Source organism: Echinops telfairi, unplaced genomic scaffold (assembly GCF_000313985.2).
Source record: "Echinops telfairi isolate 266 unplaced genomic scaffold, ASM31398v2 ScPeMD7_3;HRSCAF=10, whole genome shotgun sequence".
Classification (NCBI taxonomy): Eukaryota; Metazoa; Chordata; class Mammalia; order Afrosoricida; family Tenrecidae; genus Echinops; species Echinops telfairi.
In genome coordinates, this window is record NW_022103899.1 from 34,544,183 (window position 1) to 34,571,227 (window position 27,045).

A 27,045-nucleotide genomic window follows, 5' to 3' on the forward strand; every position below is an offset into this window, starting at 1 on the left:
ATTCATTGCCCTCATCATTCTCAAAACATTTCCTCTCCACTTAAGCCCCCGGCATTAGGTCCTCATTTTCCCCCTCCCTCATGAGCCCTTGATGATTTATAAATTATTACTTTGTCATATCTTGCCCTGTCCGACCCTTTGATAGTTGATAAACTTAAGATAAAAGCCATATACAATTTGGACACTAAATTAAGAAATAAAATCGACTCATAATCTCATTACAGAGACAGTGACATAATATGCTTTATAATACAATAGCACCCCATTAACAACTTTAAATATATTGACCTGTTCAGTGCTTCAAACAATCTCACTACTTATTTTCTTCATAGTTTGATCCATCCAGATTCTTCAAATTCTCCTCTGTCAACGAGACTTGTCTCTGTTCAAGAGGATGCTGGGAAGTCTCCGGCCCGAAACAGGTAAATTGCCCAGTGAAAGCACTTTGTCCTTTGTGTGTTTTGTTTCTTCCCCTGGTAATGAGAGGAACAGACAAACAAGCATGGAATTGACTGTTGTCCTTTCCCGTGGCTCTAGAGGCTGAATGACGTCTTTTGCCGCTCAGTACTCACTCTTCCCCTGGAGCTGTCTGGTCGTCTCCATTGGCTTTGGATCTCAGAGCCCATGCCCGGCTCCTTTCCTCGCTCAGTTATGTAGCAAAGAGGGACGATGGAGCCTCCTGCGTTTTTGTCACCAGTTGTCATCTTGATGACATTCGGAGCTATCCTTTAAAAAATTTTTTTCTTTTCTGCCTCATAACCAGTAGCCCTGCTGGTGTAGTGATAGCCCATTGGGCGACTAAATGCAGGGTCAGATGTTCGAAACCACCAGCTGCTCTGTGGGAGAAAGATGAGGCTTTCTACTCCTGTAAAGAGTTGCAGTCTCTGAAACCCACAGGGCCGTTCTACCCTGTTCTGTAGGGTCAATATGAGTTGGCATCAGCGCTATGGCAGTGTTTTTGGAACCAAGGCCCTTCATTTGTATTCCGGATACTAACCCCTCTCATTTCTAATCAGTCGTTCCATTATTACTCTTCCCTTTGCTGAGCCCTTACTCTTGACATTTACTCATTAAAACTAGCACCGTTTCGTGGTTTTTTTTTTCATGGACCATATGAACTTTATTACAGCAATTAGCAGGCTACAATTCAAGATCAGAAAGGTTCAGGGTACACTTCATTTGGTCAGGAGCAACTCTTCCCAGTGATATCTTCAGGCATATCTCTCTGCCTTTTGCCTCAGCCTTTGGCCTCTTCCCTGCTAGGATAAGGTTATAAAGCATTGTTAACACTGTCCATAAATGCCCAAAGCGAATGCTACTCTGAGATGAGCCTCAGCCTGAAGGTACACAACCCTAGCCTATGAGTCTCTAAGCCTACCTTCCCAGTTAGGTGCCTGGAGGCACTCCACTCTGAATACAAGCCTCCTGTCTGGTCACTCAGCTCTACTTGCTTTGTGGGCCAGCAAGCCCGCCACTGTCTCCTGCTCTGGCTCTTGGTTTTACTGCCACCCCTCGCCTGGGAAGGCGCTGTCTCCTCTCTGGTGTCGGTTTCCTGTCTCTGGATCAAGGAGGTTCAGTGTGCAAGGGTCTCAGGTTCCAAAGGATGTACCCACTCCAGGCCCTTCTCTCTTGATGGGAGTGGGTCCTCCTGGCCCCTTTCCCACTTCTGAGAGGGCTCACTTGCAGCCCAACAGGATGGCAAAAATTACTCACAGCTCACTCAGACTTCTGTCGGCATCTTCCCGGATCTTCTCTTACCCAGACCCAGCAAGAAAAGAGGAAATGCGTCTTTTTCCTAACAGTTTTGTTAGCACTTTATCCACATGTCACACAATTAAATAATTCGACCATATCAAGAAGAATCGTACAATTTTCATCATATGCAATTCAAGAACATTTTCCTCTTCCTTATAGTCATTGTAATTCATGTAATTATTATTATTTTTCTAATTGTGGTAAAAATATACACAACAGAATATTTCTAATTCCACAACTTGTATAATTCATTGTTATTAATTATACTCTTCATTGCTGGACAGCCACTATTGATAATCCTTTTCTGAATTGTTCTACCACAGTTAACATAAATCAATGCCCCCTAGCAACTACTCTTTTCTCTTCACCTATGGTAACCATTGGTTAAGTTTTTTGTTTTTTCCCCGTGGTTTTCCTGCTATAGTACTCACATATCATATATGTCCATAGTTAAATATCTTTTAAAATGAGTTGTATAATCACAATCAGTTCTAGTGCTATTCCCCCTTCCTGCATTCATTGATTGCTCCCCAAATCCCTTCACTCTCCATATCACACACACACCCATGCCTACCTCCTCTATAATCGCTTGCATCAGTTATTATCTTTGTGTATCTACTCCTTCTGTGCTTCACAAACTGGGAAACCTAACAACAATAAAAAATAAAAAACAAAATAAAGTGGTAAGGATCAAATAATAATAATAGAAAGATAAAAATACAAATAATGAGTAAGAAAGAAATGACCACCATCAATATTTAAAATGCCAAGGAAGAAATGTTTGTCATGGAACAAGCAAGAACTATTTGCACCTCGAACAAATTCCTGTTGGTTCAAGAGGGAGGTCAACTAACCCAAGTATCAAGCTGATCCAGCATAATCAAGTTTACAGTGATCTTGCCTGTGGCGAGATAGGACCTGCCAGCAGCTTAAGCTGACTGGATGCTCTGCAGGTGGGTTTTGGGCTCCCACTGTCCTCCACACTCTCTACAAATTGGATGTTCATCGTTTAAGCTCTGATGCTTTTCCCTTCATTGTATTTGGGTTTTGTTATTGTCATTTCTGGATCACACAAGCTGGTGCCCTTCTTCCCTGTGGGTTTAGTTGACTCTTCACTTAGATGGTCGCTTGTTTGAATACTTTGAATACAAGCCTTTAAGATGCCAGACACTATTCTGATTGATAGCTGGGCACCATCTGCTTTCTTCAGCACACTTATCTGTAGACCCTTATCTTCAGTGATCATTTCATGAAGGTGAGTGTGGAGCAGGGCCATGTTATCAGAACTAACTGTTCCTGAATTGGAACTAGAGTTTAGTGGGGACGCAGAATCCACCTGCTTGTCCACAGGATATTGCACTACTCAGGTTTACTTCGGCCGTCATATGATGCCAAAATAAATCCCTGTAAGACCAGCAACAACAACAAACAAACAAGCTAAAGACAGGAAAGCAAAACTCCATAGGAAAAAATGTAAAACATTGCCAACCATCCTCTTGGGGTGTAAGGCGATTGCACTGATAGCATCAATTTTCCCAGAGACAGAGCACTGCGGACATTGTTGATTTGAAGGGTCTCTGCGGGTACAGTTCCACCGTGAGGCGCAGCCTTGAGTTGTTGCCCTACGTGGTTCCGTCTCCATTCGATTGAGCTCTGTTGACGCTAAGCATGGGGGTTGGTGCCGTGGAGAAACATCCTGTATCAATTCTTTCAAGTGCAGATTCCTGCCCAACAGATCCAAACCTGTCATATCACTGCAAGGCGGGTATGGAGGTATTAAATAAATGGCAATTCTGGGTCCCTTTCCCTTGGACTCTCACCAAGTCCGGGGTTTCCCCCAAGGTCCAATGACTGCCACTTCCACAGCCCCAGGGTGGCCACTCGGCTTCCTTTCCCATCTAAGTACCCTGGTTCTCAGTCCAGTGGTACAGGCAGATTCACGGCAGGGCTCAGTTCATTCAGCCAGGCCTCTGTGTTTAGTCCTGCTGTAGCCCCTACTAATACCCTCTTGTTCACCCTCTCGTTACCTGTGTTATCAAGTGATTTATTTCCTTAGCGTGTAGCCATTCTACTTAGGTACTTTTTCTTCCTTTTTCAAAACTTTTTCTTCCTTTGTCAACCTCCTAGAGTCTTCTAACACTTGTATCTCCCCACTGAAAATACTTTCCTTATTAATAAGTTTGGGTACTGAAAAAGTGATGTGAACCTGATACTTAGCAGGCCTCTGCAGCAGCGTGGTTTGATGCACTCTCTGGAGTCCTGGTGGCAGGGGGATGAGAGCCCTCTGCTGTCAGCTGAAAGGTCAGCGGTGTGACCCCACCTGCTACAAGATGTGGTGGCCTGCTTTTGCTGAGTTGGAATTGACTTGAGGACAGTAGATTGTTTGGGGGTTTCGAATATATTCCCAGTGTTTTCTTTCAGCACCACACTTACTGCTGGCCATGCAGTAGACGCCCCGGGACCAATAATGAGCGCAAGGATAACCAGGAGGGTGGGGAGATGGGGGAGAAAGGGGGAACTGATCCCAAAGATTGCCATATACCCCCCCACCCCCCACCCAGGGTGACGAACAATCTAAAAATGGGTGAAGGGAGACAGTAGTTGGTGTAAGACATGAAAAAAATAATAATTTATAAATTATTAAGGGTTCCTGAGGGAGGGTGGGTGGGTGAGGGAAGGAAAAAAAAATGAAGAGCTGATACCAAGGGCTCAAGTAGAAAGAAAATGTTTTGCAGACAATGATGGCAACATACGTACAAATGTGCTTGACACAATGGATCAAGCTGTATGAGCCTGCAATAAAATGATTAAAAAAAAAAACCAAAAAAAGAAACCAGTAGCAAGGGGCCTGGTGGACCAGGGGCAGAGTAGAATTCATTTGAAGGACTTTGTCATGTGCTCCGAATGAGTTAGCAACTTATTTACTGGAGAGTTTTACTTAATTCTTCGATATTTTGGAAAAAAAGCCCAGCATGGAGACAAGTTGGAAACATAGTAAAACGAGCTCTCCTATAGCCTTCACTGAGATTCAGTAATTGTTTACAGTTTGCCCGTTTGCTTTGTCACTTTTTATGTAACGTGCTTTTTTCCTGAACCACATGACAGTAAGTTTCAAACAAGTATTTTTACTCAGAGCAGTAATATTCTCTTATATAGCTATAGTATGAGTTCAGGAAAGGTAACAGTGATCAATTTCTAATAAGGAATGTGAGAGAAAAAGGCTAGGAAAGTTGCACTAAGGAATTTTTTCTATCAAAACAATTTACTTGCTCATTCTGTGAGGGTAGCAAAAGGTTGTCCTCCGAGAATTTCATTGGGAAATCTTAACTCCCTCCTTCCTCCACTCCGATCTTGCCCCTTCAGACTGATATTCATTCTCCAGGCTTAAAGACCATTTACAAGGAATGTGATTTGAGTCCCTCGATGGCGCCCAAACTGCCGTTTTGATGTGGAGCTACTAGAAGATGCAGCTTTCTGCGGGAAGCTGCCTGGCTGTGTTAGGTGCGGCCCTGTTGGTGCCAACTCAGCAGCTCCGTGTCCAGCAGAAGGCTGTCCTGGTGTGTGGGGGGGGTGAGAGACGGAAACGCTGCCTTCCCAAGCCCACAGGCCTAGGTGGAGGATATGGCCAGTAACAATAACTTTAAAAATGATGACCCGATATGTGCGGCCCCACAAAATTCACAATTTTTTAAAAATTTGAAAGGAGTAAAACCCATAGGTGCTCCACCTTTTGTCCTTTTTGCTTACTAAAGGTGTCTGTGCTTTCTGTAGCAGTCCTTTTTGATTTGCTGCTATATTCTGGACCTTTTAAAATCTTTCACGATGCAGGTAGTTGGAAAGGTTACAGGCCCGTTGTTTAGTAGAATGCCCCTTGATTTGGGTTTGCCTCATGCTTTCTCAAGATGAAACTTGGGCTCTGCCAGTTTTTCTCTGGAGTGCTACCGTAGTGATGATGGATGCTTCTCACATTGGTCCGCCGGGCAGAGCATAATACAGATTGACGCTGCTGACGTGCTCTCTCCATTGAGATGGTGTCCACACTGGGCTTCCTCACTGTGCAAAGTCAGCATTCTCTCCTTGGTAATTCATACGTAATGGGCAGTAGAGATAACTTTTTTTTGAGACTATGAACACCTTGCTCCACATTTATCCTTTACTCGTTAGTTTTGTGATTCTTTCTTGAATTACATGGTTACTTTCTTGGTTTCCAACTGAGGCTTTTCTATCTAACTCAATCCTTCCTTTTATATTTGTTAATTGGCGTTCTACTCCAAGGAAGCTTCCTCTTGCTGGCCAGTTTTGAATGGGAGGGAGGGAGGGACATGATCTGAATCCCATTTTGAAAGGAACACTCGAGTTGCTCTCTTGTGTAGATTATAAGGCATAAGTGTAGAAGCCGGGAGACCATTTTTAAAGGCAATTGTGATCATTCAGGAAATCACTCATTGCTTACACCAATGAGGTGAGAAATGGTCAAATTACACTTTGGTTGTGGAACTAATTTGATATTCACCTAATAGCTGCAAGCACCCTGCGGAGTATGTCTGTACCCTTTACCTGGCTTCCTACTGAGAACACGTAGACCAGTGGTTCTCACCCTTCCTAAGGCTGCGCCCCTTTCATACAGCTCCTTATTTTGTGGTGACTCCCCAACCATAAAATTATTTTCGTTGCTACTTCATAACTGTAATTTCGCCACTGTTATGAATTGGGCGACCCCTGTGAAAGGGTCATTCGACCCCCAAAGGGGTCGCGACTCACAGGTTGAGAACTGCTGATGTAGACTATCATAATTACTTTTAAAAATACATGTGACAGGAGTAGTTCATGTTCCTGGATAGGAAAACATACACAGTTTTTATTCGGACTTTTTACAGCAGAGGACAGCATGCTTTTATCAGTTAATTGGGAATTATTTTCTCCATAATTATCTAATTACCTGTGGTAAAGGATATTATAAAAACTTAAAAGAATCAGAGTCGTCTGAATACTGTAAATCACACACTTACTGATTTACTATAGCATAAACATTTTCAAAACTTAAATCACTGTATGCAAAAAGCACAGACTTATCTACTTGGGAGGGGAGGAGAAGAAAAACAAAAGAGACTTAAATACATCCTCGAGTTTAATAGCATATAGTTAAAAAATAACAATAGTTAAAAATATATCTGTGTTTAAGGGAAAAATGGTTTGAATAACTTGTGAACTAGTCTATTATAAAGGGATAATAGTTATACTGCATATTTTTAAAAAGTACATGTGATATTGGCAAGGGAACATTTCTTTTTCTTTTTTGGGGGGGGAGGTGGCATTTCTTTCACAGTGAATTTTCACTGTAAGTTTATTAATTGTTGCAGAACTTAGAACTTTGTGTCCTTTTTGCCTTTATTTTCAGATCAGCCAGCATTCCAAACCTGTCCCTGGATCGATCTGTGTCTCCTATGGTGCCTTCTTACGAGACGTCTGTCAGCCCCCAGGCCACTCGCACGTATGCGAGAACTGAGACCACGGAGGACGAGCGCAGACTGCTTCTGGTACTGGGCTGCGCCCCGTGACCCCCGTGACCCACTGCGTGCTTTGAGCATAAAGGACGTTTATCCTGCTGATTTTTTTCTTTGAGAAGCAAATGAAGGGAATAGTCACTTAATATATAAATTAAACAGCAAATAACCTAAATTTTTATTAGGATGCCTTGAGAAACTGCTCCAATATTCTTCACTCATACAGAAGGGCATCAAAAAAGTTTGTGGACAATTCCTATTTTATTTTAATTCTATCCCCCTCCAACCTTTTTGAATCTCCCTCATATTGTGCTAATATTCTCTTGTCACCTTTCATCTGGCCCAGAGATCAGAATTCAGGTGTCTACCTAAGAAGAGTGCTTACTATTTACTGGTAGTTAGGTTCCAGATGAATGTTGAACCCGTGAGACCTGTTTCCCATACACATGGAACACTCTTCAAACATTCAATGCTGTACAAGTCTGTTATTGGGCAGGTTGTCAGCAGAGAAGTCGTACTGTAATAGTAAAATGAATGCCAAATGAATAACATGGACCATGGACCCTATCCAAAGTCTAAGAATAAACAGATCATTCCTCATGAAGAAGTCAGGAGAGGCTTTCAACAAAAGGGCTTAGGCTGCACCTTGAAGAATGGGTTTGGATAGGCAGGGAGGAAAGAGAAGGGTTAAAAGTGTGAGGGAAGCTACGGAGGGGAGAGTCAGCAAAGTGGGTTAAGTAATTGGTAGAGGTTGGGTAAGAATTTAAGTTGGAATCTGTGTGCATCTCTGATGGAATATCAGTTGGGACTGGTATGCAGAGCAATAATTCTGATTTTACAAGTTCAGGTTGGTGCCTGTCCACACTGAGTAACAGTGGGCATTTTTAAAAATAAGCTGGCAATTGAGTAGAGGTGAGAATGGCTGGGGACAGTTGCCGCCGTGTGAGGGACTGCTGTCTCCCTGCTTGCGTCATGTCCAAAGAGGGGTATGATGTTTAGTACCTCCGTCGTTAGGAAGCTGGTTACATATGCTGTTGACTGAAATCTTTGGGAGAGCTGAGTTTCTGGGGTAAACTTACTTCGGCAATGAGCTGAGCTCAAGGTATAACCCCCACGCCACCGGTGTCTAAGCTAGTATAAAGCAGACTGGATTGAACTTCTTTTAATTGATCTAAAAAGCACACGGAAGACCCTGAAGAGGGACCCAGTATCTTTCCATGAGCAGTTGCGTTCTCTCAATGTGATTGCAGGACAGTGCGCAGTTGAAGGACCTGTGGAAGAAAATCTGCCATCACAGTAGTGGCATGGAGTTTCAGGATCACCGCTACTGGCTACGCACACACCCCAACTGCATTGTGGGAAAGGAACTAGTCAACTGGCTAATCCGAAATGGACACATTGCTACAAGGTATTGTGATCTTCAGAAAGACATTTTGATATTATTTTATTAATTGGTTTTTAATGAGGATATTATTGGAAGATTGTTGTTGACATTGGCAGCAAGTCAGTTCCGACGCTTAGCATCCTTATGCACAACAATGAAACACCGTCCAGTCCTTTGGGAGATTAAGGAGAGTAAATCTCTTGCTGAGGGGGGTGCTGTTCATTGCCCAGATCTCATGACTTGGGTGATCATCACTCCTTCTCACATCTGGGTTTAACCAGTGTAGAACAGATGCAGGAAGCCACATGGGACCTCACTTCACTTGGGTCCTATTAGCCTTATTTAAAAAACAAAATCCAATAAAAAAAACAGAAGCATGCAGTCATTGACCAAATGCAGAACTCTAGTAAAGCGGTATCGGGGACGTAGGTGGGGTGTTACCTCGTGGATTCTCCTGTCACTGTTTTCTAGATATTACAGTCTCTCTTGAGAATTCGTCCATAAGCCATGCCTGGAAGGTCCTAGCCCCCTCACACATTACTTGTAAAGCAGAGTGACTGCCGGCTCCTGCTGCTTTTTGAGCCAGCGCCTCCCCCAGCTCTAACCACTTGCTTAGGCTAGCTCCTCGTCCCATGGGCAGAGATAAGCTGTGGGCAGAGAAGCAGCATTACTCAGTGACTTTTGGATCCCAGCTCTGATGACAGTTCTCTGAAGCTTTGTGCTTGTATCTAAGTTATTTTGATCTCTTTGAGCCTTGGACTTGTATAGGTTAATTTCTATTTTATGTCTATAACATTTAATGTTCTCCTTAGGATAGGAGCCAGGCTGCCCTTAACACACACACACACACACACACACACACACACACACACACACACACACTTTCTACTCCTGTAAAGAGCTTTGGTTTCGGAAACTCCCAGGGTCATGGTGAGTCAGCTTCGACCCCGTGGCTGTGCGCTGGGTGTGGGTGAGTGAAGATAGGGTGTGTAATGGCTCCCTCAATGCTTGTGCTGAACTTGGGTTGGGGGAGACTGCTTTCCCAGGAGGTGCTCCTCCTGTACTCTGGAACTTGGAAGAATTTTCTAATTTAGCTTCAAGTGTGTTTTCATGTCCTCACTTACCACCTGCCCCAGGATGCTTTGACATTGCAGCTCTGACTAGACCTTTGAAAAGTGACGCTTGTGTCTTTTTCTGTTCTTGTAAAATGATTTGGGCTGCCATTTATAACGTTTGTTTGTTTGTTTGTTTAATTGGTGTTGATTCAGGGCTCAGGCCATAGCAATCGGACAAGCGATGGTCGATGGCCGCTGGCTGGATTGCGTTAGTCACCACGACCAGCTTTTCCGGGATGAGTATGCACTGTACAGACCTCTGCAGGTGATTGCCGCTATTACGGGCAGTGAGAACATTGCAAGCTTGATTCTAACACTTTTTTCCATCATTGGGGATGAAAAGTAGTTGAATTACCGAAATATGCTTTTTTCTTAACATGTTTCCCATGCTGTATAAAGAAAGTTAAAACATTTTTGTTTATTTGGCAGTTGATGGCGATGGTAAACCCATTAGAATCAAACATCTTTTTCAGCTCAGCTTTGTGGATTATTTGTCATTTAAGTTTAGTGGTTTTCAGTTTTATCTTGTTTTTTAAAAAATAATTAGGGATGCAGACGTTACTTTCTTTAATGATTGAGCTCTATGAAAAGATAGTTTCAGTGTTGCCTTTTGTAATTTGATCTATATTAGCATTCAGTCACACTTTGTGAACTAATGGAGGAAACACAGTGGTGTGAGAAAGCGACACATGACCCAAAGGACCAGTGTGGGTGATTTGCTTAAATCTGAGTGATCATCTGATGCGTGTCAGAGCAGGGGTAGGAAAAAAAGTTTTTTAAAAATAGTGCTCATGGCACTTCACCCACATATACAATTAAATATTTCAACCATATCAAAATGAGTTGTGCAATTTTTACCACACTTTTAAAACGTTTTCTTCTTCCTTGTACTCATTGTTAAGCATGTAATTTTTTTACTACACAACAAAACATTCTTTAATTCAGCAACTTCTATATGTATAATTCAGTGCCACTGATTATACTCCTTGTGTTGTTTGCCCATTATTGATATCCCTTTCCACATTGGGGCACCACCATTCAATAAGTGCCTCCTACGGAGAAACTCTTCCTCTGGGTAGAAGAATTTTTAAGCCATCTTTACTCTTACACCTAAAGGTTGAAACACTGTAAATTCTGATAAAGTATTTTGTATGATAGTGTACCTTCTGGTGAATGATTATTAGGATTTTATCTTGAGGATGGAATTTCCAGGATGGTGTGGGCTTATAAACATACTTTTTATGTATTGTTTTTTATACAGCTTAGATTTTATTTCATTTTTCTTGCATGCATGCATCCAGGGGTTAGACTTGTAGAAGTCGAGGGCTATAACGGCCACGGGGTTGGTGGCACAGAGGGTCAGTTGTCTGGGTGCTGTCCTGATTCCTTTCAGAGGACAGAGTTTCCTGAGACGCCTTCTCCGGACAGCGACTCTGTGAACTCCGTGGAGGGGCACTCTGAGCCGTCCTGGTTTAAAGACATCAAGTTCGATGACAGCGACACGGAGCAGATGGCCGAAGAAGGTGACGATAACTTGACGAGTGAGTTTAGCTTCCTGGCATTTTAAGTTTCGATTTTAATTCCTTCCTCTGTGTGCATAATAAAATCAGGGTCATGCTCGTTCAGTTGAAGCATCATTCTGGAAGAATTACGACTTGACTCCAACTAAGTGTAAACATCGGCCAGCAATCCTTTTGATTTTCATAAAAACCAATGTCTCAGGCCTCTGGTGTTTCTAGATTTTTACCATCGTCTCTAGTTTGCAGCAGCTTAACAATAACTCTTGAGCTAATAATACCGCAGCAGACAACTGTCTTACCTCTTCACTGTAATGTCAGACTTTCTTTCTGCAGAACCTCCACTCTATTCCTTTATTTTAAAATTTGGTTTTATATACTTAACTTGCTCAAATTTTATGAAGTCCACACACAAGTGCAGGAAAATACTGTTTCCATTTTGGTATTGCACATTGGGCTTGTATATTAAAAGAACCATTTTTCTCCTTTGCTCCAATACCCTGATGCAACCCATTTTTACCCCCTCCTCTCCCTATATTTCTTTCCCCTCCCAACACTAAAAGATTCTGCCAGTCCTAGCAAGCGCACATCAGTAAGCAGTTTCCAGTCCACAGTGGACAGTGACTCAGCCGCCTCTATCAGCCTGAACGTGGAGCTGGACAACGTGAACTTCCATATCAAGAAGCCCTCCAAGTACCCACACGTGCCCCCTCACCCTGCTGACCAAAAAGGTAGGAGGTAGTTGCCCTCTGGAATCCGAACACAGGCTGCAGCGCTGGGCCACAGGATTTCATGCCAGCTGGTCCTACGTCCTCTGGCCCACACGGCTGAGGGTTTTGGTGTGGGGCTGGTTTTACCCTTTCTCATTTGCCCCACACCACCTCCCACATCTTTTTTGGGGGGGTTGGTTCCTTTTATTTCTCGTTTTCTCCCTCAGGAGCCCCAGGCCCAGGTTAAAGCTTGTGGTCTGCAAAAGGAACCACACCTGACTACTCACGCTCCCGTAGCATAATGTGCAACTTCCAACGTGGCGTCTCCTGGCATTTAGAACATGGATGTTCTGCTCTGTCCTTCTGTCTTTCTCCGTTTAACATTCTGAAGCCTGTTTGCTTGTGCTCTTACCCAGTCACACAGCGTTTCTGGAAACCTGTTGAGATTCTTCAGCCCAATTGTGGGGGAAAGCATTTGAGAATTTTCCATGATAAGTGTACCATGCTTATTATTTCATTGTAGGATAAGCACTGGGTGGTTTATTGCAAGGTTGGTGTTCAAACCTACCAGCTGCTTCCAGGGAGAATGATGGGCTGACTGCTCCCCTAAAGATTGACAGTCTCGGGAACCGTATCTAGGGTCATGAGTCAGATGACGGGTGTGGTGGGTTTCATTATATACATGCTATACTATATGGTACTCTCCAACTAATATAAAACAAACTTAAACTGTTATTAGCTATCTTATTTGTGGCTTCAGCCTACTGACTAAAAAATAACCAGGCATTTGCTGTGAAAGGGAAACTAGATAGACTATTACTAACGTCTAACATGGTATCACATAAGACACAAAATGTCTTTTTAAAGGGATAATGCAATTTGCTCTGTTTGATGTAATTGAAAGCCAATTTAAAGTACAGTCCTAAAGTGGCCTTATGTAAAATGAATGAATTGTGGGATTTTACTTGTACTCATTCACTCACTCACTGTCATTGACTCCACTCCACCTCATAGTGACCCCAATTCATAGGCCAGAGTCGAACAACCTCTGTGGGTTTCCAGGGCTATCAGTCTTCATGGAAGTGTAGAAAGCCTTGTCTTTTTTCCCATGGAGCAGGTGGTGGTTTTAAACTGCTGACCTTGTGGTTAGCAGCCCAACTCATAACTCACCACACCACCAGGGCTCCTTAGTTTGTTCTGTTTCCTAGAAATCGTTATTATAAAGGTGAAGTACATGATTCACCTAGGGTTTGAGTTTTTAACATTTAGCTCCTTAAGGTTGGATTATCTCCTCATTGAAGTCTGAAATGCTTTCTTAATTCTTGGTGCTTTTATTTTGAGATTACAAATATGGTCAATAAAGAAAAGTGGTCCTTTTGAGTTTAAGCATTTATACTAGAGTAAATTGAAATAAACTCACAATCATACAACCTATTTTTGATAATAGCTGTTATCAGGCTGTGACAATGACATTTAAGAGTTAGAGTAATAAAAAGGGCACATCTCATTGCATAACAAACTATGCAAAGCAGTTGTGGGAAAGGAGAAGACTGACTAGCCTTGAACATGAGTGAGACAAACATCTTTGTGAGAACCCTCAAAGCGGACATTAGAAGAGTGCCGGAGAACATTTGGGTGAGTATGAAAGGACAGTGTAGCTGAAGTGATGCCTGCCTTCTACTGAACGATAGGCTGGCCGAGTGGAAGGTACCGGGTCAGACTTTCATAATGTAAGTGACAAATGTCGCTCACAGGCATGCTGTGCCACGGTGGAGGACATCTGGTCTCTGGACACCCATAAATTCATTTTGGAGAAAACAGTGGGAAGCACATTTTTAACTTGGTACTTTCACCTCTTGTACAGCTAAGGGTATATTCAGAGTCTTGAAGGGAGTCTCGTAGAATTCATAACAGCCAGCGATGCACTGCTGAGCACGAGCCCTGCCTCAGAGTTTGAGGAGAGGAGTGGAACAGAGGCTGTACGGATGATCTTTTTGCAGTATGACTTAAAAGTGAGTCACCAAGTGACGGCCGAGGAGAAGCACCTTCTGTTGACTCCCCTGGCACCTCTCTGGCTGCCTTGACTCCCCTGGGACCTCTCTGGACCCAGGCTCTTCAGAAGACCATCTGCAAAACCTTCGTGTGTGCATGGATCCCTCCGAGGGGCCAGCCCTTGGAGGAACGACGGCAGAGTGGCAAAAGTACAAATTGGGGAGCATGCCAATCATATCTAAGAAAATATTTTAAAAATTACCATGAAAAGAAAGAAAAGTTAGACAAATTATTTGAGGGAGTTGAGAAAATGTTAGTTGATGACTGAGTGAAACTTCTTTTTTTCCTGTCAAGATTAATCTTCAGAAACAACAGGTTAGGCTCAAAGAGATTTGACCGTGAAAGTTGGCAAGTTCGTTGACAAGTGTAGCGAACAGAATGGACTCTGAGGTTTAGAAGAGGAATTGGTGGTGATTGGGCGCCAGCATTCTACCAGCTGTTCTGAGGGCAGAAGATGAGGCTCCTGTAAAGATTTAAAGTCTTGGAAACCCAAAGGGGCAGTTCTCAGTTCTACTGGGTCAGTATGAGTCGGAATCGACTCAGTGGCAGTGGGTTTGGGATACCAGCATTGGCTAACCAAATTCATTCCAAAACAACCCCTTTCCAGATGACCGATTATGTGAGAACCACACATAAAGAACTTAACATGGAGAAAACCTTCAGAGCTCAGTAATGCCACTGTTAAAGTAACAGCTGGATCTTTGTAGCCTATTCTAGTTGTTGTGCCAAATATCAAAAGGGTTATTTAATGTCCCTGGGAGAGAGATGCTCCTAAGTTCTGTGTCTGCAGTGGTGGTTCAGCACCCTTTTCGTCCCACGCTTGTAGGATTATTCAGATTCCCGAATGAGTGAAAACTGGAAAGAATGGCTAGCATTTTTGTTACCAGAGTTAAAGTTTAAACAAGATAGAAATGTGACACAAACACAAAATAGCATAATTAGGTCTAAAAGTTTACTGTTGCAATTCTGTAGAGAAACTCAATTTCAGTAATTCATGTCATAAAGGTCTAAGTTTGGGTCACTTGCAGGTTCAGTAGTTTGATGTGGCTGAACCACTCCTACTAGAGAGTGACTTAAGACACCCTCCTCGGTTTCCTGGGGAGGAAGGTCTGCTAAAGGGGAAAGTCACACTTCCGTCAAAGCCAGCCCTTTAGTTCTTGATTGAGCCTTGGTAGAAGCAAGAAGACCTGATTTGACTCTCAGACATTTTTTGACTTCTGGCTTCTGCTCTGGACTATGCTTTTGGCTCACCTTTGCCTGACCTTGGGATCTGGACTGAGCAGCAGCCACCACCACGTGAGACATTTCCTTCAAGTTTCCTCAGTTTCTGTGAGATATTGCAGTTAATCACAGAATCCAGGGATGTGAGAGACTATGCTCAAGGGAGGAGTTGGGGGATAATGGAACATTATAGCATCTTGGAAGAGTTGGACATTTGGGACATCTTTAATCCCCAGCTCCTTGGGATTAGTCTGGTATTAATTCTTCCAAAAGAAATTATTAGCAAAAAAAAAGAAATTATTAGCACAGTGGGTTTCCAAGACCTTTTAACTTTACAGGAGTAGGTTGCCTCATATTTTTCCTGTGGAGTGGCTAGTGAGTTTGAACCACTAACCTTGTAGTTAACAGTTCAAAGAGCAACTTACTACATCACGAGAGGTCCTCAAGATTTATGTTAGGTTCTTGCACATGCATGGAGCAGATTTCCAGGATCCTGAGGAATCTGGAAACCATGTTACAGTAAGACTGACTGAGGGATTTAGGGCTATTTAAAATGGAGAAAAGAATAGTTGGTGTCACCTTTATTTGTTTGAAGTATCTCAAAGAAATTCCATTTACTTCATATTGGATGAAGAAAGAGCTCGGTTCAGTAGTTAGGAGAGTGAGTGTTTGTCCCTTGGCACGAGAAGTGTACATCAGGCATGTGAATATCCACCTCCCTGGATTCTCGAGAGGCGCATTCATTGAGTGAGAGGTTAAGTAGACTTGTTTGCATTTAATTCTGAGTCTGAAACAAGAAATATAGATCTAGAATTCTAAAAAAATTGTGCCAAGCATAAAGAATCCTTTATCCTACTCACTAACAATATTTTAGAGAATCCAGCATCTCTTCTGAAAGAAAGATAATTATTATGCTGATCCCTTGCCCATTTGTAACCTTGAGATTCTATAATGTGAGGGTTTAAATCCGTTCACAAGTGCTACTGGACTTTTAAACTCTCATCAGTTGTTAGCATACTAACTAACAAGGATTGCCCCTTTTTCATGCTTCGTATGCGGTTGAATGAGATAATATTTCCCCCAATATTGTAGTTAAGATTTACACCGATTACCAGACCAGAAAGTAGAGATGGCTAAAACAGCCTGGTTGTAAAGACAAAAAACTGGTAATAGGATTCTCCTGCCTCTTGCTGACCGTCTTGTACCAGTAGGAATGAGTGGTCTTTACCTTTCCATTGGAATTAGAGGTGAAATACTACATACCCCCCCCTTTTTTTCTTATGGATTATCTTCTGTCTTCTAAAAGTGAGGGCATTTGAATTTATAAAATGGGTCGAAATTTCTGTACTTTATTAAAGATTTCTGTTTTTAATCTTACATGTGTAAATTGCACTTTTCAAAAGTCTATGAAGCTGGGACAGTGATCTGGTTTGATTAATTTTTTTACTCTTGGTCTGGGAGTTTTATATAATTAAAATATATTTTATATACGTTGCAAACCCCTACTGAACAGCTCTTGGAAAATTGAAAGTAGAAACTACAGAAAAAGGTGAAAAGCATCATGTCCATAAGCCTCTAGAGCTAACATCTATGAGTACATGGGCTGGAGGAGTCAGTTTGTCAGTCCCGTGGGGAAATGATTGATGAAATCCACTGTGTGGGACATGCCACAAAACAATTGGCCTGGACTCTTTCAACATTCGCTGCCATAAAAGTCATAAAAAAGAAAAAAAAGTGGGGAACTGTGCGAGACTGGAAGAGAATAAATGAATGCAGTGCATGAACGATAGTGGATAGAAGTTCGAGAAAAATAACATTAAAATATTTTGGAATCGCTGGATGAATGTGTGTATGGATTATATTGACATTGTCGGTTTTCTGAAGCATGTTAATGGTATTGTAGCTATAGGACAGGATGTCATTATGAAGGGATGCATACTGAAGTGTGTGTGTGTGTGTGTGTGTGTGTAGATACATGCGTAGAAAGCATATAGGGCGCATTACAATTACTGATCTAGGTGGGAGGCTATACAGAACTTCATATATGCTTGAGGTATTTCTGTGATAAAATCACGTTATTTCATCTGCACAGATGTACATGCTTAAGCTGTAGCATATCAAGTAAGGCTTATAAGAGCAACTTACTAATAGAAAGGGGTTGGCATCATTTACGTCTGTGTGGGAGGAGCAGAGCGAAAGCTCACGATCTATCTCTGCTTGGTTGTATTTGACCTGGCATACTTGAATTTTTGAAAAATAAATACTGACTCATGGCGATTTGAGAGATAAGCATACTTTTTTTCACAAAGCATAAGTTTATAAAGCATATTGATGTTAAAAACCAAGTTATCTGTAAATGAACTTTAAAGGGATTTTGCTGAGCCTTTAAAAGACATGAAATGCACCGGTGATTTTAATTTGCATGGTAGAAAGAATCCCATTTGAACTTTGCTTGGCCACAACCCTAGAGAAAAGTTCCTGGGGAAGTGAAGAGTAAGTTTCACTTCCATGAAGGATGATTAACATTCTAGAAGCACTCAAAGTAGGCTTAACGATTCTCGTGGGGGTAATGATTTAGCAGTGATTGCTTAGACTGAAAAAATAAAACTCATTTCTATCGAAACAAATAAAAATCCCGATGAATGATATATTTAGTTTCTATTTTATTGCCTATTGTCTTGAATTACAAGAAGACGTTTAATGCGGTTTTATTGAGTGACTTCTCTATTTGTGAACTACCTTGAGTAAGAGGAAGTCATTAGGAAGTCAGAATAAAATTATACATGAGAAAACCCATGTAACCTTTTAGGCTTATATGTACATTTCTGGTGATCAAACTGGTTGAAGTTTTGATAAGGGAACAGCAATCTCCTGAGTGATTTCTGACACTTTTAATCAAGATAACGTCGTTCACAGTTCTGTGACTCTTTAATTCAGGTCTTTTGCGTTGAGTATGAAATATGCTAAGTAAGTGTAAAGAGGCATTTTAGCCTAACGTTTCCCTGAGTTTGCCGGGCCAGAAGGGTCTCGTGTGAGTAATACTTTCTTTGCGTGTGGGTGTGCTTTCTGTATAATTATACGGGTTTGTTGTAGTCATATGTCTTCTCTCCTTTCCTTCCTCCTCTGCGCTCTCCTTGGCATGCAGAGTATTTGGTTGCTGACACCGGAGGACAACAGCTTTCAATCAGTGACGCCTTCATCAAAGGTAATTCTACTCCAAACTGTACGTGGGATGATGCTCTTTTGTGTATGAAGCTGTGGGGTGCTGAAAATCGATGTGATCACTTTAGTACTGTGGGAACCCAGGTTTTAAGTATATGCAGTGAATCTGAGAATATCAAGAACATAAGCTTGGACTTGGCTTTGGGTCAGGAGAAGGAGGTCTCTGATTTGAAACACTACTTAAAAAAACTTTTAAATAGAATTTGTAAGTTATTCTTTTAAAGGCATCTTATGCTTTTAAATATCATGAATGTGGTGTTAATACATAGATAGAGGATATACATAGAGATCGAGGATTGTCGAACTTGTCAAAAAGCCCACAGGCAGATCTCAGAATTACCTTTGCTGCAGAATTTCCTGGGCAGAAGGAGTGTAGAAGAACAGAAGCCTTTCTCACCATGACTTCCTTCCCCTGCTTACTGTAGAGTAGAGCTTACAATCTGGGACAGTCCACAGCCTGGCTTTCAGATGGAGGGGAAAGAGTTCCCCTTGCCGTGTCTTTTCATGGCTCTGATGGTTTCAAATAAAAGAGAGATGGTAGATCAGTTGGTACAAGGGAGGCCACTCGTGGCTGATCTCATAACTTGGCTGTGCTTGTTAAATTCACCTCTCAACATGTGGTTCAACCAGATGTTTATAGGCTGCCGTTTACATGATTGAAACGTACAGCTGTTAAACCTCAGACATAGGCGTGCATGCTTTACTGAGCAGCCAGCTGTTCGGTTGTATCTAAGAGGGAGAGGTTGGAGATTCTCTGTAGGTGCGTTTTCCCTCTTTCCAATCATTTGTTTACATCTTTGGTGCAAAGCAACAGTTTTAACTGGTCATGTTTTTTGGTCTTGATCTATGTTTCAGCCTTTTTACCTAATGATTTTACCCTGTGGTGAAATTAATTTCTGTGGATCCTGTTTTACCATCTTTTCATGTTTTATTTTGTGTCTATCTTAATAAACTTATTTTTTAAGCTGTTTGTTTCTATATGGAGAAAGAAACCCTGTGAAGGATTGTCTGCATAGGCTTTGCATACACTTTCGTCTGCCTTCTCAGACATGTGTGAGCTAAGCTCCACTTTATAAACGTCAGCACCGCGTCTGACACGTGTCATTCTGTCGCCATCCAGATTTCTGCTGCCTGCAGGTCTCAGTCTGTGACTTTATAGGGAAAATGCACACCCCCTTTTCTAATCTCTCCAAATAAATAAAAACCTATGTAAAAACCTATTTTCATGTGCTCTTCAGAAAGTGTGCTTGTAGTTATTGGCTTCCTGTGTGAATCTGCTTTTCACCATTCTGTCTCTGGTTCGGCTGTTGCCAACTCCTGATCATCTCATTACTTAATTCTTATACTTAGCTATTTATACGCGTGCATTTCCTTAGATATTTATACCCATAGATTTTATATATCTGTAATTGCCAACTCAAGTTGGCCATCGATTTATTCTACTTAAAAAAACAGAAAAAGAGAAACTGATAATTTCTAGAAATAGAAGGTGATTTGAACCATGACAGGGACGTAATAACTTCTTTCCTTCTTTCCTTAGAATCGTTATTTAATCGCCGAGTAGAGGAGAAATCCAAAGAGCTTCCTTTCACGCCCCTGGGCTGGCACCACAGCAACCTGGAGCTCTTGAGGGAGGAGAACGGGGAGAAGCAGGCCATGGAGAGGTTGCTGTAAGGCCGTGAGCTTTTCAACTCTGTTGTCCGTTTAGATAATCACTGGTGACTTGAAGTTCTATGCACTACAATTATTTAGGAAATAAAACCTATTCTGCTGAAATTTATGAACAGGAGTCCCAAATTGTGCTTGACTATCCCCATTGGAATGTGCCAAATTGTTTTTTTTAGTTAATTAACGGGGGCATCCCAATTATAGATATTCATAGACGTTATATGTGTGAAAAAAAAACAACAACCATTAAGATTAGATAAACTGAAAGCAGACGATTGAACCAGAAAGTCTGTGAACCACTATCCACTTGAGTCTTCCTTTGTAGATGGCTTGCTACCTTTTAGGAATGAGCCCTGGTGGCCTAGTGGTTACGCCTTGAGCTGCTAACTTTGAGATCAGCAGTTCAGTTCCCATAAAGACTTACTGTCTTGGAAATTCACAGGGGTCAGTTCTACCTACTCCTGTGGGGTCTCTGTGAGTCGGCATTGATTCGATGGCAGTGAGTTTGATTTCTTGGTTTTGCTGCCTTTTAGGAATTATTGTTGCCATTAGCAGTATTAACTGTGCAAACTTCTCTTCTGTGACATTTTTGTAGCTCAGCTAATCATAACCACATGATGGCACTACTTGAACAGTTGCTCCATAATGAGTCATTGTCACCATTGTGGAGGGACATCATCGTGCCACTGGTCTGCCAGGTTGTTCAGACAGTCCGGCCCGATGTCAAGAACCGGGATGATGACATGGATATCCGTCAGTTTGTCCACGTCAAAAAGGTGAGTGCTGTGAGGGCCTGCCTGATGCTGGGTGCTGATGAGGCTGGCCCGAGGGGAACTTCTCTCTCAGTGGTCACCCAAAAAGGAGCTTGCTGGAAGGCCAGTGGAAGCTCTTGTCCCAGGCTCAAACCAGTTCTTCCTGGTTCTCCTATGACCAATGAAGTGACAGCGGAATGAACCTGGATGCGTAAGATATGGGTCAGCTTGCACAGTCACCAGAACAGGAAAAATTACAGGTTGATGCCTTTCTAGAAATAATCTTCCTCTTAGAAAACAGGGCAGCTTGTGTGTTACATAGCAACCACATCTCTTGGCTGGCATAGGTTAAAACAGTGGTGCCTGGTCAAAGATGGTGGCCACTTGGAATGTGTGTTGCTCTCCATAGGCCAGGCAGTAACCCACTCCCTCAGTAGGCCTCTGAAAGGGCTCATTCTTAGTTGCTCATTCCAGGGCTTTGGCCCCAATTTTTCTCATTCTCTTTAGCGCTCTGCTTCACCCACATTTTTAAAATTAAGGTCTGTTAGGGTTGTCTTGGGCTGGCTATGAATTAACCGGTTCAAACCAGTTGGAAGCCCTGCTCCTGCTTCTACTCTGTTTGTGGGCAGAGTACTGGAGCGCATGGTCATGAGAGCTGCTCACAGGAAGTGAAAGGTGAATGGAATGGAGGAGTTGAGTCGGCGGGGAGGGGGGTGAGTTGGGAACACAAAGCAATATATTTATCCTTTTCTTGCTTCCTCTTCTTGACACATCACCTCTGAGTAATCCCACAGATTACTGTCACTTCTGAGGAAGAGCCATGGGTACTTTAAAAAAATTTTTATTTAAGTAGTAATGGAATTCTGTGTGTATTTTTGGACTATGATACATACAGTCATGGTTCGGTCAGATACCAAGATACTACATCACAGAGCAGAGGGTGGGCTAGTAGACAGCCATGCTGAAGTGCGGTCAGTCATTGGTTGAAAGGAAGAGATAGATCCTGCAATTCTTTGTGATGATTTGACCACACCATAGTTAAAATTTCAAATGATAAAAAATAACGACTGTAATCTAAAGGTATGTCACTGAATTTTTTTAATTGTTCATTTAGATCCCAGGTGGAAAGAAGTTTGATTCTGTGGTTGTCAATGGCTTCGTCTGCACCAAGAACATTGCACATAAAAAGGTAAGAAGATGTAGTTCAATGGTGACTTTCAGAAGCCCTTCCTGAATGCCTCTGTGTGCCAGATCCAGGATTACAGAGGAAAATAAGACACAGTCCTGGCCATGAAGCAGGCATGGCCTAGTGGAGAAAGAACCCCGGTGGCATAGTTGGATATGGCCAGAAGGATATGGAGAGAAAGTTGTGGCTGTCTGCTTCCATGGAGCGCCCAGCATCAGCCTTGGAAACCCCATGGGCAGCTCTGCAGACTTGCTATGTGTTGGAATGGACCCCAGGGCAATGAGGTAGCTTGGTCTAGTGGGAAAGATAGTGTAGCCCTACACTACAGATAATGTGTGCAATAATAGAAATGCTTTCCTCCCCCACCCCCACTTGAATGACTCTGGAATTGCGATGTATCTTAATGAATGGCATTATAGCGTTGTGTCCTCATAATTCAGGAGTGGTAAAGTGTTAGAATTAGGTTCAACTGTGGATGACAGGAAAACTAATAACAGTGGCTTCACCAAGATTGGAGTGGATTTCTCTTTCATGTAAACATAATGCAGCGCTGGCATGTTCCTCCCTCCTAGTGTGGCCTTGACCTTCAGGCCCAAGTTAGCGGATCTACACTCCCGGCAGTAGAGTGGAAGAAGAGTTAGGAAGGTATTCTGTTAGCAAAGAGACACATGTCTCACCTCTTAAGGCAGGATCCTGGAAGTTGCCGAACCCATTCTGCCTACATCCTTTCTAGAATTCAGTCACACTTGTGGGGGGCCCAGGGAGAGCGCTCTCTAGGGCGGGTGGCTTTTATGCATGCCTGAGAAGTCGAGGTACTCTAGTGATGGGAGCAAGAGAGGGGAAGCTGAGAGACGGCTAACAGGGCCTGCACTGGGTGGAACCTTCTAGTTGGTTTTGGATGTTCAGGGAAGCTCTCCCAGAAGGTCTCCCAGATGATGAAGGGATTGGAATGAGGTCATATTGGAATGAGGTCAAATACATTTGGCAGAGTGAGGGTGGCGGGGTAAGGGGTCCTGGTGTCCTTCCTCCCCTGACCTTGCCACAGCTCAGGGGGACCAGGGTTTCTTAACAGGCTGCTCTCCTTCCAGAGGCCTCACACTTAAAACACGGTTCTTCTCTTTGAGGACTGAGCTGCTGAATTCTCCCTGGCATTCTGTTGGCCTTCTCTCTGCTACTCACTCGGCCACCCACTGTCTGGCACTAGCACAAAGGAGCAGGTGTATGGGGCACTCTGAAACCTTCCGGTGCCAAGTGGGAAGTGGTGAGAGTTCAGGCTGGAGATGCTGGCAAAGCCCTTATATACTGCGATGGGTAAACTTCAGCATTGCCTGAGAGCCTTGTGAAAAGTGTAGATTCCCTAGCCTAACCCCTTCAAAATTTTACGTGCAGAAGGGGGTGGGCTTATGCTTGCTGGCTGAATGTGAAGAGGACTTGAAGGACATGCTGAGGAATATCAAGGATTGCCACCTTCAGTATGGATATCAACTCAGTGCAAAGAAGACCAAAATCCTCACAGCCGGATCAGTAGGTAACATCGTGATCAATGGAGAAAAGATTGAAGAAGGTCTCTTACTTGGATCCACAATCAGTGCTCATAGAAGCAGTAGTCAGGAGATGAAATGATTTGTTGCATTGGGTAAATCGGCTGTACAAGACCTCTTCAGAGTGTTGTAAAGGAAGGGTGTTACTCTGAGGACTAAGGTGTGCCTGGTCCAAGTCATGGTATTTTCTGTTGGCTCACGTGCATGGGAAAGTTGGACATTGAATGAGGCCAACTGAGGAAGAATCTATGCGTTGGAACTGTGGTGCCGGAGAAGAGTATTGAAAGCACCATGGGCTGTCAAAAGGAAGAGCCGTTCTTAACCTGTGGGACACGACCCAGTAGCAAAATGACAGTGATGAAGTAGCAACGAAGATCATTTTATGGTTGAGGGGGGTCACCACAACACGAGGAACTGTATTAAAGGGTCGCAGCATTAGGAAGGTTGAGAACCACCGTCTTGGAAGAACTTTCGAGGCAAGGATGCTGAGGCTTCGTCATACATACTTTGGGCGTGTTGTCAGGAGACACCAGTCCCTGGAGAAGGACATCATGCTTGGTAGAGGGGCAGCAAAAAAGAGGAAGGCCCTCAGCGAGGTGGAGAGACACTGGCGACAACAGTGGGCTCAGGCATTGGAATACTTGTGGGGATGGTGCGGGACTGTACAGGGCTTCCTTGTATTGTGTGCAGGGTCACTACGGGTCACCTAACAACAACAAGTCCAGCCCCTAGAGAGAGCTAGCTGTGTGCCTGTGCGTGTGTGTGGCCTGTCAGGGTGGGGAGGCTTGAGGTATTTCATGGACATGTGTGTGGTGGGTGGGAGAGGGTGGAAAGCTCCAAGTGTTTCCAGTCTTGCTTTTTGAGCCACAGAACACATTTTGAGACACAACTGATAGCAGGGTTCTCAAACTTTGCTGTGCTTTAAAATCACCAAGGGAATTTGTTAAAAGTAGAGACAACTTTGCCCCACCTCTGTGGTAGACACAGGTCTGCTTAGGGGGAGAGCCGAGGCAGGTTTCTGGCCTGAGCAACTGGATGGATGAACTAGGTGGTGGTTCTCTTCCTTAAGCAGAGCCAAATCATTAGTTGCACTGAGTCCGTTCCGAGTGTGGAGATCCTATACGTGCAGAGTTCACCTGCTCCATCAAACCTGCAGCCAATCAGAAGTAGATCACCAGGCCGCACTTAAGTGCCTCTGGGTGGGTTCCAACCACCAGCCTTTTGATTAGTAGTCCAGCGCCTAACCATTGTGCCATCAAAGGACTCTAAACTTCTAGCTGATAAAAACAATGAGCTTCCTGAAAATCATTCCTGATCATAGATAAATACAGTGTGCTTGGTTCTGATTTTTATAGCAGTGACCAAAGTCAGACAGCGTTTCTACATAGAGTCATACTGAAAAAACCCATTATCCTTTAAAGTAATATTTTAAACCAAATTCAGTGTTCTTTGTTGAATTAAGAGATAAATATGATTTTGCTCTTCTCTGGGATTTGAAGAAAATTACAGGTGCATGTGGAGGATGCCCCACTGCCTGTATTTAGGGATTTATAGTCTTTAATTTGTAGGTACTAAAGTACCCTGAATGTGGTTCCCCAGCCGGCGAGTTACAGGTTTCAGAACTGGTGACTGGTTTGGGTCTGTAGGTGTGGCCTGTCAGAAACCTGGTCATGGAAGAGCTCTTTTCTTGCTAGCAGGGCCCTGGCTTTTCTGCCTGTGGTTTCAGCTCTGTGGGTCTGAACTCTGCTTCTGGAGATGCAGTAAGGTTTTCCTTGCGAACTTTCTGTTACCCAAGCCTGCTTGCCAACCTGTGTCCACTTACAAATGTTTTAGAAATATTTTCAGGAAACATTGTAATTCTTTTCTCCTGATTTAACCCTCATGGATTTTACGAAGACTAAAATGTCCTTTCAAAGCCACTGATCTCTTGGAGTGTGTGAAATAGCTTATCTCAAGCAAGGCCCCTTAAAATGAGGGTGTGCTCTCTCCGTGCAGTGTATCTCCTTGGCAAATGCAGTTTGTAGCATGGTAGAATAGAATAAACCAACATGAGGGAAACAGCCAAATTTTGGAGAAATTTGTATTTGAAAAATCTGAGCTCTATTTGCTTAGGAAAAAACAACTAGACTATTATGAAAGGGCTGAGGAGTTATGATCATTTTCAGTTTCAAGTTGTGATAGGAGGAAGTGTGAACAGTGCAAACCTTTGAGAGCATTAACAATCTTTTCTTTTTTTGTAGATGAATTCTTGTATTAAGAATCCCAAAATCCTTCTGTTGAAGTGTTCCATTGAGTATCTTTATAGAGAAGAAACCAAGTTTACTTGCATAGATCCTATTGTGCTTCAGGTAAGAACTTACTGCTAAAATTCATATAATGTTTGTTTCCTGTGGTACCTTGTCAGTTCTTGGATCTTATGATTCATTCCAGGGTAGTATTCAGCACCATGCATTGCATCCAATCATCATAGTTGGTTGGCATGGAACCGGAGAGGGAGATTTATTATCTGGTCCTATACCACAGTCCAGAAACTTAAAAAAAAAACATATTATAGTTACACTTTATTGGAGGTACACAAGTAAAATCATTAAATGCTGTTAAATTATAATTTAGTAAATAGGAAACTGACACATTTTAAGGGGGAAAAAAAGACTTTATTAATAATGAGAGATTTCGAAATCTGGCTATGGTTTCCATCAGCAAAGGAGAGGAGCACGGCAGCCTTGCCCATGGCTGCAGCGCTGAACGCACATTAGGGAAGTCTCTTCTGGAAACCATTTCGACAGACGGAACTGGAGTGATAAACAGGCTTACCTTTGTTTGTCTTCTGTCTCAACTCAGAAATGGAAGGAAACAGTTGATGTATTGTGCTACTTACATTCTGGTGCTTATTCACATGGTTTATTTCCTTTGAAATGGACCCTTGGTCGAATACCAAAAATAGACTTTGGGACAAGGCGTGGCACCCCATCACACTCAACCAGAGAATCACTCCTAAAGGTCAACAAACAGACCTTGAACTATTTACAGGCTTTTCTTTTTTATTCTTGTTGTTGGTTTTGTTTTCTTTTGTTGCTTTGTTTTGCTCTGTCTTGTTTTTTGTGCATATTAGTATCTCTGCAGGTCTATCTAGATAAGATAGGTGGGATAAACAAGCTGGAGGAGAAAACAATGGGACTGATGGGAGGACATGGGAAAGGGGGAGGTGGGGGAAAGGAAGTGGGTGCCAACAACCCCAAGGACAAGGGAACAACAAGTGATCCAAAATTGATGGCAAGGAGGGTGTTGGAGGACTGGTAGGGCTTGATCAAGGGCAATGTAAACTAGAGGAATTACTGAAACCCAAATGAAGGCTGAGCATGATAGTGGGACAAGAGGAAAGTAAAAGGAAATAGAGGAAAGAACTAGGAGGCAAAGG

The 27,045-nt window shown here is 42.7% G+C and overlaps 1 protein-coding gene across 1 annotated transcript in view; it reads left to right on the forward strand.

Moving 5' to 3' along the window:
* Nucleotides 1-27,045, forward strand: part of PIKFYVE (phosphoinositide kinase, FYVE-type zinc finger containing) — a 91,595-nt gene that overhangs the window by 15,667 nt on the left and 48,883 nt on the right. Inside the window, exons 7-17 of the mRNA XM_045296769.1 lie at nt 333-422; nt 7,154-7,292; nt 8,510-8,667; nt 9,912-10,023; nt 11,152-11,299; nt 11,839-12,006; nt 18,404-18,463; nt 20,021-20,150; nt 20,744-20,924; nt 22,015-22,089; nt 25,868-25,975. Of these exons, the coding sequence (XP_045152704.1) occupies nt 333-422; nt 7,154-7,292; nt 8,510-8,667; nt 9,912-10,023; nt 11,152-11,299; nt 11,839-12,006; nt 18,404-18,463; nt 20,021-20,150; nt 20,744-20,924; nt 22,015-22,089; nt 25,868-25,975 (1,369 nt within the window). The remainder of the gene's footprint in view (nt 1-332; nt 423-7,153; nt 7,293-8,509; nt 8,668-9,911; nt 10,024-11,151; nt 11,300-11,838; nt 12,007-18,403; nt 18,464-20,020; nt 20,151-20,743; nt 20,925-22,014; nt 22,090-25,867; nt 25,976-27,045) is intronic.